This window comes from Aythya marila (genome assembly GCF_965140915.1).
Source record: "Aythya marila genome assembly, chromosome: 16".
NCBI lineage: Eukaryota > Metazoa > Chordata > Aves > Anseriformes > Anatidae > Aythya > Aythya marila.
The window spans coordinates 1,123,288-1,136,140 of NC_139057.1; the positions used below are offsets into that span (position 1 = coordinate 1,123,288).

At 65.7% G+C, this 12,853-nt stretch overlaps 2 protein-coding genes across 2 annotated transcripts; one reads left to right on the plus strand and one right to left on the minus strand.

Annotated features, from left to right (window-relative positions):
• Positions 1-3,082: 3,082 nt before the first annotated feature.
• NRSN2 (neurensin 2) lies at positions 3,083-4,570 on the plus strand (the record flags this gene model as incomplete). The annotated part of the gene is made up of 3 exons (XM_082773367.1): positions 3,083-3,104; positions 3,908-4,086; positions 4,205-4,570. The coding sequence occupies 3 exons, from the start codon at positions 3,083-3,085 to the stop codon at positions 4,568-4,570; spliced, it is 567 nt and encodes a 188-aa protein (XP_082629493.1).
• A 738-nt stretch (positions 4,571-5,308) lies between these two features.
• On the minus strand, positions 5,309-12,715 carry TBC1D20 (TBC1 domain family member 20). Its single transcript, XM_082773136.1, has 8 exons — positions 12,567-12,715; positions 11,536-11,721; positions 10,615-10,695; positions 9,535-9,721; positions 8,633-8,734; positions 7,847-7,988; positions 7,398-7,582; positions 5,309-7,194 (listed from the first exon to the last, which is right to left on the minus strand). The coding sequence occupies exons 1-8, from the start codon at positions 12,607-12,609 to the stop codon at positions 6,939-6,941; spliced, it is 1,182 nt and encodes a 393-aa protein (XP_082629262.1). The 5' UTR covers positions 12,610-12,715; the 3' UTR covers positions 5,309-6,938.
• Positions 12,716-12,853: the final 138 nt, after the last annotated feature.

Below are 12,853 nucleotides of genomic sequence, written 5' to 3' on the forward strand. Positions count from 1 at the left end.
GGAGCACGCAGGCAGGGCTGCGGGAAGAGCTTCTGCGGGAGCTCTGCCTTAAACCAGCACCCGAACGGGGCCGCCGGCAGCGGTGAGGTTGGGTTTGCGGGGTGCGGGCAGCTCCGGCGCGGCGACGCTCCGCGGTGCGCCCTGGGTTCGGCCGTGCCGCCAGCGTGGGCTTCACCGCAGAGCACCGCCGCCGAGCTTCCCAGCAGGGCAGGTCCTGCCGCAGAGGCTCCCCCAGCCGGGTTTTTTTTCTTTGCTGTTCCTAATGGCTCCTTTCCGCAGCGATCCGCCTCCTGCCGCTGCCTGCTGCGAGCACGTGGCCGCGGTGCCGGCGGGCGGCGGGGTGGGCAGGGGGCTGCAAGGGCCAGGGGGGCTGCGCTCAGGGAGGGCTGAGCTGTTTGGGGTGGTGGCGGCGGGGACCCCGGGTGCTCAAACCCCCAGGGACGGGGGCTGGCAGCGCCCAGAGGAGCCGCACGGGGCTCTGAGCCCTGTCCCGCAGCGGCACGGCAGGGACCAAGGCGTGAAGCAGCCTCTCGGGTCCCCAGATCCCAAGCAGGGCTCTGGGGTGTGCGGGAGCCCCCCTGGCCCTACTGGGGCAGCCGGGCTCCCTCCCCTCTTTGGGGCTCCCTCCCCACTTTGGGGCTCCCTCCCCCTTTTGGGGTTCCCTCCCCTTTTTGGGGTTCTCTCCCCCTTTTGGGGCTTCCTCCCCCCTTTGGGGCTCCCTCCCCGCTTTGGGGCTCCCCCATCCTCCAGCTGTGTGCAGCTCAGCCCCCCGGTGTCCCCCTCCACGGGGAGCGCTGGGGGGGCTGCTCACAGACCCCCCCCCCACGTCCCCATCACGGGTGGGCACGGGCACGGCCCCCACAGCATGGGAGGAGCCGCAGGGAGCGCCGCGTCCCCGTCCCTGCTCAAGGGCGCCCGGTGTCCTCCAGCCCCAGTGCCGGGTGGCTACGGGGAGGGTGTGGGGGGGCTCTGCTCCAGCCACCCCCCCCACGTGAGCCCCCCGGCCGTCAGCATTCTCGATGTGTAGGTGTGTAGAGGTAGCCGTGCGTGTGTGTGTGTCTGGCGTCGCGTTACCCACGGTGTTTAGGTGACCCCCGCTGCGGTGGGAGCCTGCCCAGGCGGGTGGGCACCGCGCCCCAGCCGCGTGTTCCCCGTGTAGAGCGCGTCCCTGTCGCCCCCCCCAACAACTCCCCACCAGCCCCGGGTACCCCCATCCAGGCCGTTCCCAGCAAAGCCAAATATTGGGGGGGGGGGGGGCAGCGGCGCCCCCAGCCCGCTCCTGCCCCCCCAAACGAGCTGGGTTTGGGGTTCGCGGGCACCCGCGGCTCCGCTCAAGGGCTTCCCGGCGCACAGCTCTCGCCCAGCACCTCGCTGCCTTCTCAGGGTGCTCGTGCCCTGCCCGGAGCCCCCCAAATTCCCCTCCCGTGGCGGAGCTGAAGCCCCCCCAGTACCGGCAGGGCTCGGTGAGGGGCTGCCATCCCGCATCTGCTCGGCCCAAGGATGGGGGGACCGCATCCCCGGGGCGCTGCCGGGCGTTTCCTCAGGAGCAGGCTCAAGCACAACACCGTTTGCTTCTTCTTCGTCCCCGTGCCCCCTTCTCCTCTTCCCTCGTGGGGTGCGTCCGGCGGGGCGAGCGGCGCGTGGTGGCCGTGGGTGGTGGATTTTTTTTCTGTGCCGTGTGGTCGTAGTGCTTAGAGCCCCCCCCGCGTCCGTCCCGCCGAGCCCCCCCCCCCCCCCAAACCCCCCAGCTGCCCGGTGCTGGGCTGGCGCGCGCGTGTGCGAGCGAGTGTGCCTGCGCCATCCCTCATCACTAGCGACAAATAATAATAATAAATTAATAATAAAAAAAATATAAAAAACCAAACCTCTCTCAGGAAAGAAGCCGCCCGGGCGGCGGCCGAGCGGGCCGGAGCCGCGGCGAGCGCTCGGGGTTCCCGTTGGTGCTGTGTTCGTGAGGGGTCCTGTACCTGGCGTTTTGGGGGTGGGGTGGGGTGTGTGGGGGGGGCACCGGCCTGGCAGAGCAGGGCACGGCCCAAAGCCGCGGCCGGGGCCGGTGTTGTGGAAGCTCGGCTAATGGTTCTCCTGGTGTTGTGACTATGGAATAAAGTGTGGTGGTCTGCTCCGCGCGCCTCCGCCTCCTGCTGCGCCGCCTCGCGCCTCCCTGCTCCGGGTGCCAGCTCCCAGCGGCTCCCCCCCAGCGCCCTGTGGGGTCCCTGTGGCCCCCTGCCCACCCAGGGCACCCCAAAATGACCCCGAGCTCCCCCAGCGCCCCCTCTGCTCCCACCCTGAGCCACGGGAGCCCCCACCCTGCAGGAGCTTCACCCTGCCCGGACACGGGACCCCCATGGGGTCCCCACTCATCCAGGTGGGTCCTGATCCAGCCCCAAAAGGGGTCCATTTGGGGGGGGGGGCACACGATGCTTGCGTCACTCCCCCCCACCCAGCAGTTGCCATGGCAACAAGGCAGCGCCCGGAGCATCCCTGGGTACCGCCTGCCCTCCCCTCCCCTCCCTGCCCATCCCCTCCCCACCCAGGACTGGTACCGTGGGGGGGGGTCCCATTCTGCTGTGCCCCCCACCCCATGGTGCAGCACCCGCTGTGGGGCCGCAGCAGCACTGGGGGGCTCCAGCCGTGATCCCGGTGGCACCGAGGCCCTGGCAGAGCAGCCCCTTCCCCTCCTTCTCCCTCCCCGAGCCCACGGGTTCAGGTTCCTGCGTGGGGTCCGGGACCACCGTGGGGGGCAGCGGGGTGCCCGTGGGCGCATCCTGGCCTCGCCGAGGGGCCAGTGCTGCCGCGCAGCCACGTGCGCCCACCGCCGGCCCTGCTCTGACTCACGCGGTGGTGGCAGCTCCTGGCCACGCAGCGGGGACCTGCTCTCCTTGCTCCCCCCTCCCCGACACCCCAAAATCCCCCCCCCGGGAGCCGTGCGGTGCCCGGCGCTGCCTCAAAGCCCTTGGGGACAGCAGGGCGAGCACCGGTGTGACGGCACCGGGACGGGGAAGGATGCGCTGAAGCCCCCCCCCCAGAGGTAAGAGGGGAGCAGGGGGGGGGTGTGGGCAGGGGGGAGGCTGTTTTGGGGTGCATGGGGGGGGTGCAGGATGAGGGTATCCCCCCCAAAACCAGGCAGCACCCCCTGCGTGCACAAAGGACCCTGCTGCTGCACGGGGACGGTGGCCCCGGGATGTCCCCAGCCATGGGGGCAGCCCCCCCCCCCCCGGCCCTCTCCAGCTCAGGGCTTTGTTCAGCTCGCAGCCGGCACCGAAAGGGTCCCAGCGTCGCCCCCCCACCCCCCCCCCCTCTCCCCGCACACGCTGCGGGGCCGCGGTGACGGTGACGAAGGGGCTGAGCAGGCAGTTCCCATGGCAATGCCCCACTGGGGTGGCGGGAGGGACGAGGGACGGGGTGGCCGTGCCCCATCGCGAGGCGGTCACCCCAAAGGGGCTGCCGTGCCTTTTGGGGGGGCACGGAGGTGGCCGTGACCCCCCTGTGTCCCCCCCCCCAACCCCGCCACCGCCCCTCCTTTCCCCATCACCGGCGATTGGGTGGCTCCAGTGGCCTGATGCGGGGCCTGATCCTGCCGGCACGGGGCTGGAGACACCCCAGGATGGGGCAGGGGGCAGTCATCACCCCCCCCACCTTCCCCCCCAAACTCCATCCCTTGGGGAAACCCCATGGGATAAGCCCCAAGATGACCCCGGTACCCCCAGGGACGTGGCCTCGCCGTCCTGAGCACGTGGGCAGCTTTTGGGGTCCCCTCTTGGTGCTCCCCAAAACGAGCCAGGAGCACGCGGCCATCACCAATCCCCCATCCCCTGGGGTTTTGGGGTGGGGGCAGGACCTGGCTCAGCCCCACGGGTGCCGTGGCTGTGGGGTTGCCCCCCCCTTGCCCCTTTTGTGCCCCCCCCAGGCCCGATGCCCGCCTGCAGCTGTGGCCGTGGCCCCGGCGTGGCGCAGGGGCGGTGGTACGGGGTGCGCTCCTACCTCCACCTCTTCTACGAGGACTGCACCAGGGCCAGCCCGGATGGGGTTGGGGCTGAACCCTCGTCTGCCCGGCCCCCCGGCACCTGGCCCTCCGTTATCTGGAAGGTAAGACCCCCCCTTATCCCCCCAACATCCTTTTTCCCACCCTGTCCTGCGTGGGGGCGCATCCCTCCCGGCCACCCCGCGCCCCGTCGGGTGTCCCAGCCCCATCCCCTGTCCCCAGGTGAGCCTCTCCACGGGGACCCTGCTTGTCCTGGCAGGGGCGGCCACCCTGGCCACGGGCTGGTTGGTGCCCCCCAAATTTGAGGGCATCCGGGAGGAGGATTTCGTGGTGCTGGACCCGCAGGCAGCGCGCTACAACCGGGCGCTGGGTGCGTGCCGGCTGCTGGGCCTGGCGCTGTGCGCGGCGGCCGCGGTGCTGAGCGCCGTGGGGCTGCTCTGCTGCGTGCTGAGCCCTGCCGGGGGGGTCCCGCCGTGCCCCCAGGACGAGGAGCAGCAGCTCTCCCCCAGCCTGCGCCACGCCAGCCCCCCGGCCGTGCCGTTCGGTGCCTCCTGCGTCCACGGCGTCCAGCCCCAGAGGGAGGCGTGAGGCTGGGGGGGGGGGGGACAGCGGGGGACACCCGGTTGCACCCCATGGGGTGACCCCCCCCCCCCTGCAGTGTCCCGGCTGCTGGAGGGCTCAGTAAAGGTGCTGAGAAATCTCCTGGCTCAGGTGCTGCGGCTGCGTCAAACCCTGGAGCAGGGGAGGGAGCGGGGAGGATGCTTGGGCCGGGGCGTTTTGGGAGGGGTGGGGTGGGATGGGATGGGGTGGGAGCAACCCCCCAGCACAGAGCAGATCCCAGCCAGCCCCCATCCTCCTCCCCCACCTCGCAGGCCCCCCAATTTGTCCCCCCAGCCCCACCGAGCCCAGGAGGAAGGGGCCGGGGGGCAGCCAGCGCCGGGGGGCCTCTGCTGGTGCCTTGGTGCCTTCCTCCCCCAGGACTGCGAGCGCTGCTCAGAAAATTGCTCCCGGAGAGGAAGTCGGAGCAAGATAAAAATAACCCCAGCCTCACTGGTAAACACGGCCCCGGGGGCACTGCCGGGGGGGGGCACCGTGCCCGGGCAGCACCGGGATCTCCTCCTGCCCCGGGTTATTTCCAGCCCGGTGGCACCGCTGGCGTGGGGACAGCGGGGACGGGGAGCGCGCGGCACGAGCAGGACCTGGCGTCCCCCCAAGCCCTGGTGGCAGCACAAAAGCCTCTCCTTTGGCTCTGCTGCTCCCGCTCCTCTTCCCACGCGCTGCAGGATCGGCGCTGCCCCTGCCCAAGGAGAGGGAGAAGAGTTTAGTTAAGTGTTTTATTTTACAGTTTTGAGGGTTTGTACAAATCCGCATTTACACAGGTCTGTATAAGTCTGTACAGAGTCAACTGAAGCACCCCAGGAGACCACCTCCCGCCCCCAAAACAACGCAGGAACTAAAGTGCAGGGTGGGCAGCGCGCGGGGCCGCGGGAGCTGCCCCTCAACCGGGGGGCAGCGGGGGCCTGAAGTGCCCCGGGTGGGGGGCGGGACCCCCGGCAGCACCCCCGGCTCATGGCACGGCCACCACCAACTCTCCCGTACCACCAATTTCTAAAGTGCTAAGTCACAGCCTGCCCCCCCCTCACCGCTGCTGCCCGGCAGGATCTCACCCCGCTGCCTCCACCCCTGGGATCCCAGAGCCCCCAGGAGCAGCGGGGACACCCCCAGGGGTGAGGGAACGGCTCCTGCTGCGCCCCCCCCTGCACCAGGTGAGCCCCCGGAGCAACCCGACGCACAATTCGCACAATTCTGCTGGGGAAGAGGGGGCTGAGCCTCACGGGGCTGAGTTCTCCTCCATAACCAGGAATCTGCCACTCCTCCACGCTGGTTTTTGAGGCGTGCAGCCCCCCCCGGGCACGGCACAGGCGGCTTTGGGCACGAGGCATTGAGGGGGGAGAAGCGGCAGGGGGCAGGTAAGGGCACTTGCGGGAGGGTTTAGCAGCTCGGGGGAGAGGTAGAGGCAGGTAGTGTCTGTTGGCTTCGTGTTGGGGGGCAGGGAGATATTTAGGAAAACGCTGCCGAGCTTCCCCAGCGGGCAGGGAGCAGCCAGGCTGGCAGGGGACAGGCAGGGGACGGGGGATGCAGGGGTCGGGGTGGTCTTTCCGGGAAATCCCTCACGTTATCCCGAGGGGTGATGCTGCTCTGGGCAGTTTGTGGGGGAAGGACTGTGACAGGCTCCTACACCCACGACTCCTGTCCTGTGCAAACTGGTTGGAAAGGTGGAAAAAGGCTTTTTCCACCTCAGAACCCGCTCCCAGAGCTGTGAGAGGCTGCAGGGAGTGCTAGAGGATGAGGGACTCTCATCTCACCTGGTCCAGGACCCTGCTCCCTGCAGTGGTCCCACAGATGTGCCCCCGTCCCCTGTCCCCTGCCCCACAAACTGACCAGACCACAAGGACGAGGGAGCAAACGGAGCCACGGAGTGTTGGGCGTGGGAGACGGCCTCAGGGCAGGGCGCTGGGACAGGACTGCCTCTACTCAGAGGTGCCTGAAGGAAAGAGAAAGGTCAGAGCACTGGAGGAGGTGAGAGAAGGCAGGAGCCCTGGCAGCGGGAGGCGACGTGGAGCCAGAGGGCTCCTCGGGAGTGTAAGAGCCCCTCTGCCCTGCACACACACACACACACACACACACAACATCACCCTGCTGTGACACCCTCGCTCCAGCAGAGGCCGTGGGATCGCTTGGGCAGAGCCCTCGTGGTCACCTACACGGGGTTGAGGGGACGAGGCGAGCGTGGGTGCGGGCAGCAATCCTCCCGGGCTGCTCACCACCAGTCTCCTGCCAAGGCCAAGAACAGAAACCCTCAGGGAGGTCGCTTCCAGACACGTCCTTTCCTCCACCATCGTCCCGGATCGGCGGCGCGGGGTGCGCAGACGGGGGAAAAGCACGGCCCTGGGCTTCAGGGGAAAATCTGCAGCTCGAATTTGGGAGCCCACTCCAGGGCGCTCTTCACCACGGCCAGGGCGGCTGCTCCCAGAGCGACCGTCAGCCCCATCACCGCCAGCTTGACAAAGCGGTTGGTCCTGGGCTTGGTCAGGATGGATTTTGTCCTCTCCTCCCCTCGGAGCCGCTCCCTGAAGCGCTGTCTCAACACAGTGTCCGGTCTCTGCTGCACTGAAGCCAGCTCAAAGTCCTTAAAAGTGGAAGCCGCGGTTCTGCAAGAGAAGGAGAGGGTCGAGGAGTGACCCAGGGGGACGAGGAGCACCCCAGGGGGACGAGGAGCACCCCAGGGGGATGAGGAGCACCCCAGGGGGACGAGGAGCACCCCAGGGGGACGAGGAGTGCTGCCTCCACCAAGGGAGGACCCGGCCAGGGGACCACGCAGGACACAGAGGCTCCCCGTGCTCCCTGCACTCACCGTTCAGCCTGCTGCTGCTCTGCCTCCCTGGCGAGCTCGGATGGAGGAAACTGGACAAAAAGGTCCCCGGCTCTGCTGATCAGAGTCTCGTAAGGAAGGTCCTGTGGGATCTGGGACAGGAGGTGGTGCACAGAGGCCATGTCGCACTCGCAGTCCAGGACTTCTTGCTCCCGGTACAGCACGATCTGCGGGGAGGACCAAGAGCCTTGAGCACGGCCAGGAAAGCAGGGCTGACTCCTTGTCACCCGCCAGAACACATTTCAGAGTCAGAAGAGGAAAGAATTTCACTCCTTTCTGGAAGACCTGCCCTTCCTGGAGGGGATACGCTGCCCCAAAGCACTGCCCCGCTGGGACAGGGCACAGCAGGGCGATGGTTTCACCCTCGGCAGCCCCCAGCACCCCGCCGTGGTTTGGTTAAGCCAACCCCCGTCCCTCCAGCCAGCACCTACCACGGCAGCAAAATAAATGGGCATCAGGGGGTGGCAGGCCAGGAAGAAGTCGTATAATCGCACGACGTGCCTGAAGTCGGACAGAACGTGCCCAAACCAGGTGATCAGCCAGCTGAGAGCAAAGATGGTTCCCACTTCGGCACTGTGGGGAGAGAGAAGCTGTCAGGGTGGCCCCGAGGCAGCGCCAAAACCATCCAGGGAGGTCCCTGCCCGGTGCCTCTGCTCCCAGGAGACAGCCCCGGCTGTCACAGGAGCATCTGGAGCTCAGCACACATCCACTGACCTCTGACACCCACCCAAAGCAAGGTGCTTCCACTGCTTGGCTCACCCCGGCCTGGTGACACCTGACATCCAGAAGCACGGTCAACTTGTCAGATTCTTTTCCACCCTAAAACTTAACCCATTCCTGGGAATTTGCAACCCGATTCTTGATCATCCTGGCCATGAAATGGAACAGAGCCTCGCCCAGAAAAGGACTCTTGGCTGAATCTTCCAACTTACCTCCCTGCTTCTGCTTTACTCTGCCTGTATGGCACGATCTGCAACCCCCAGCTACTCCATGGGGACCGCTGGGGGGAAGATGCTGTGATTTTAAACCCCTCAGTACAGGCAGGATACGTTTGGGTCTGCTTGGAAGCAGAGCTCTGTGTGGCTTTGGTCTGTTCCACCTGCTCTGGGCCAACTTATTCTGAAGCCACGGTGGTGCTGGGGCTTGCTGGTGCACTACTGGGGCTTGCTGGTGCAGTACTGGGGGTTACTGGGGTTTACTGGCCCTGGTGTGCGTACCTCTGCATGAAGTCGTGCACCTCGGGGTTCACCTGGTCTATGATGGGCATCAGGTAATTCAAGATGTGCTTGGTGTTATCCATCGTTGGGTCCATGAAATCCCTGGGGAAAAAAAAAAAAAAAAAGATTTAAAAAGAATTCCGTCAAGCCATGAGGTCAGCGAGCTCTCCTCGGGGGAGGAAGCCAGAAGGTAAATAAATGTACTTGTAATAATCAGCTCTGCTGGAAGGGTGGCCTCCAGCCCCGGGACATTCTCTGTTTTTGGGACTGCCCCCTCCCCACTGACAGGGGCACGGAGATCTGGGATCCAAAGGTTTGGTGTGCACAGAAAACCTGCACCCAGATTTTCATTGTGGTGCCAGCTGACACTTCTTTCTCTGTGGTGTGAGCCCTGAAGCCTTTCCAGCACCCAAAACCCAATTTTGAAGGGGGAAAATCCCTCTGAGGCACTCCCTGGCTGAGGGCCTGTTCCCATTTCGGTGCACAGCCAGGAGAAGCACCTACCCCAGGGCTCAGGGCTGGGCAGACCACACGTTCAGCACCCAACTGCCCAGGGCTCTGAGTGGGAAGCCCTGAGAGAGAGGCCCTGACAGGAGAGACAGCCCGGGCACTGTGAATAATGCGTGTGCGCCGGCTGCTTCGTCTGCAGGATGATCTAAATTAACCGACAGCCCTCAATTATCCCTTCCCCACAGCACAGCTCCCTGCAGCTCCACTGCTCCCCACAGCACCCCTCTGGGGACGGACACGATGGGTGCCAACCCCAGCCTGCAGCTCTGCCTCGCAGGCTCCTGCACCACGCTCTGGGGCAGCTCCCTCTGCCCCCACAGCCCCCCGTGAGCCCCCACAGCCCCCCGTGAGTCCCCAGGGGGCTCGCAGCAGCTCCTCGTCCCCCCCAGTACCTGAGGTGGTGCGTCGAGAGCTTCTCCACCAGAGCCGTGGCCAGCCGGTCGCCGACCACCAGCAGGAAGGTGACCACGATGTCGTGGTAGCCCTGGTAGTAGTGCAGCTGGGGGTTGCGTTGGAGGACGTGGAGGATGATATCGATGAGCTCCTCCTGCAGCCCTTCCCTCTGGTCATCCGGCATCCCTGCGGGGACAGCAGCGGGGTGACAGGCTGGGGAGGACCCGCGGCACGTTTATCTGCCTGCCCTGTCACAGAGGATGTGGCACAGCCAGCGCTGCTGAGGACATTTTAATCATTTTTAATTTCCCAGGGGCTCTAGGAAAAAATTAGACGGGACCCATTTTCACAGAAACCGTGCCAGCTGCCTCAGATTGCGAGGCCTCAATCAGCTCGGTTTTATACTGGTCTGCTGCTGACAACACGTGTTTAGGGACAGGATGTCACGGGAAAAACATTGTTCCTGCCACGCACAGCTGCAGCCGGGTTTTGGCAGCCCCTGTCAACAGATCAAATGCCCAGAGGCCAAGCAGAAAGTCCCAGCGGAGGTCCCCGCAGTGACAAAGTTCTCCTTTTCCCCTACTTCGCTGATGCTTCTAAAAATAGGCGGGAGGCTGCCATTCAAGGGCAGAAAAAAAAAAAAAACAAAAAAAAAAGCCCACAGAAATAGCAGCAGACCCTTCAGGAGCCGGGCTCGCACGCTCCGAGAATCGCAGTGAATCAACTGCTTGTGCAAAACAAAGGCGGCAGAAGGGGGAAGCAGCTTCTGGCCAGAAATAACGACTGCTCTGCTCTGCAGTCAGAGAGCTGCTGGATTACAGCTTTTATAAATAGCCCAGCAGGGCCCCCAGCAGAACTAAACAACTGCAGAGGCGTTCCGCTTCCGAAGGTGAGGGGCTCTCTTTGATCTGCTGCTCGAGGCACGGAGGGAAACCCGACTCTGAGCCCGCTCTGAACCAGAATTTGCTCCGATCGCCAGCAACCACGGCTTCCTAGAAGCTCTAAAGCAGAATTTGCTCCGATCACCACCCGTGGCTGTCTGCAGTCGGCCCCTCTGCCCCTCCATGTGCCCCTCTCACCTGGGGGGAAGCGGCGCAGGGAGCGCCGCACGTCCAGCAGCACCTGCTGGTAATCCTTGTTGTCCTCTCGCAGCTCCTTTCCTGCTGGGAAGAAGAGGAAGGTGGTTAACAGAGAGGGGCAGAGGTGCCAGGATGGGCGCCGGGCAAAGGAGCAGGGAGAAGGGGATGTGCACGGCCTCGTCCTGGCTCGTGCAGGCTTCTCCCTGCATCACACCAGCCCTGGGCACGAGCTGCTCTCAGCGTGAGGAAACCAAACCATTATTTTGTGAAATAACACACATTAGAACACTTGGACACTGCTCTCAGAGCCCCTGGAAGCATCCTGGCTCCAGGTTCGCAGCAGCTCAGCACACCACGCTGCGGACACCACGGGGAATGCTTTGCTAAAAGAAATCTGGGGGAAAAAAACAAACCCTGGTAGCTGCGATGGCTACAACAGAAGGGAAAAGAATTTGCTGGCGTACCAAGTTACCTCTGCTGGCACAAAAATGAAACGAAATATAAATTAAATTCTCTTCTGACCAAACGCCACGCAAGCTCGGTGCAAACTCTTTCAGCTACGCCTGGCAGACACCCCTCAGGGTGTCCCGGCCCGCCTCAGGGCTGGAAGGACAGGAATTAAGCCTGATACTTTGCTACTGATTAACGAGCGCAGGCCAGCCAGCTGCATGAGGCCACAGGAACCCCATCGAGAGCAAATTTGTTTCCAGCGCCGTCCCTGCAGATAACAAGGCCCCCGCAGCACAATGGGAGCGTTGTTTTAGGAAGCCGAGCGCCTCCTGCTCAGCCCTTTAGGTAGGACACGGAGCGTGTGAGGCTCTGGTGCTTGTTCTACAGCACAAATCCCATTCCCACGTGGGTTCAGGGAGGAAATACGTGTGGGGGGAAGGTGAGGGAGAGCCTCCAAACCCTGCTCCGTACCTGGCAGGGGGGGCAGCTCGTCCGTGTTGACGCTGAGCAGCTTCGGCCACACTTTGCAGCGGATCTCATCCGTCAGGAGCCCCCCTTCGCTGATGGCCATGCGCCTGAGGGCGGCCACGTCGATGGGGTCGCTGTTGAGGGCCTGGTAGATCTCCGCCACTTTTCTCTTCTTCTTGGCGTCGAAATCTGCGAGGAGAGAACGGGGAGGGGGTCACCATGGGAGAAAGGGGCCAGGGGGGGGGTACACCAGGGGGGGGAGGTGGCACAGGGACACAGCAGGACGGGCCCTGGTGGCACAGCCCCGTGCAGCCGGGAGCCCCCCCGGTGCCCCCAGCTCGGGAGCTGCCCCCCAGACCCGGTACCGGGACCCAGAGGGACGAGGACCTCGATGAGGGGTGGGGGCATTGGGGTTGTGGGGGGGGGATCCAGTCGGTGCCCGCTGCCACCGGGTGCTCTGCTGGGCAGCACCGGGGGCAGGGTCTAAAGCTGCCGTCCTGCCCCCAAAATGGCAATTTTTAGGCACTTTTTGGGTGAAAACGACCCAAAACAGCGTGTTGCAGCCAACAGGTGCCGGTACAGCCCCGGGGACACCCCCAGCCCCCGGTGCGCCCCCCCAGCAGAAGCTCTGAGAACAGAAACCAGCCCCGGAGATGGGGGGGGGATCCCGTTACCGGGCTGGGGGCAGCCCCGAGGGGGTCTCCCGGTAAAACGGTGGCTGGGCCCGGCCCACAGCCCCTTACCGGCGGCCGGTACGGGCCCCACAGCCTCGGGGGGGGCTTCAGGGGGGGGGGCTCAGGCCTCAGGCCCCGTGTCCCGGGGCTCGGGGGGGCCCAACGGGGCCGGGCCCGGTCCCACCCCCGGTACCGGGCGCTGCCCACGGTACGGGGCTCCCCCCATCCCCCCTCCTCCCCATCCCCCCCCCTCCCTGTCCCGTGCCCCCCTCACACACACACACCGCCTCCCCTCCCCCCCCACTCCCCCCGGTCCCCGGTATTCCCGGCGGTACCGGAACCACCAGGCCCGGCCCCTACCGTGTCCGCCGACCCCGTTACGAGGCGGGCTCCTTCGGGCCATGTCCCTGAGCGCATACCGGGCCGGGCCGGGCCCAGCACCGGGACCGGGACCGGGACCGGGACAGGGCCGGGGCCTCTCCCGGTGCTCCCGCCCCCACCCCCGCCCCTCCGCCGGCGGCGCGCGGCCGCACGTCACGGGGGCAGCACCGCGCATGCGCCGCCGCGTGGCGCCGCGCTCACGCATGCGCAGTGCCCACCCCGCGCAAGCCCCGCCCCATCTCCCCTTCCCGCCCAATCTCCCCTCA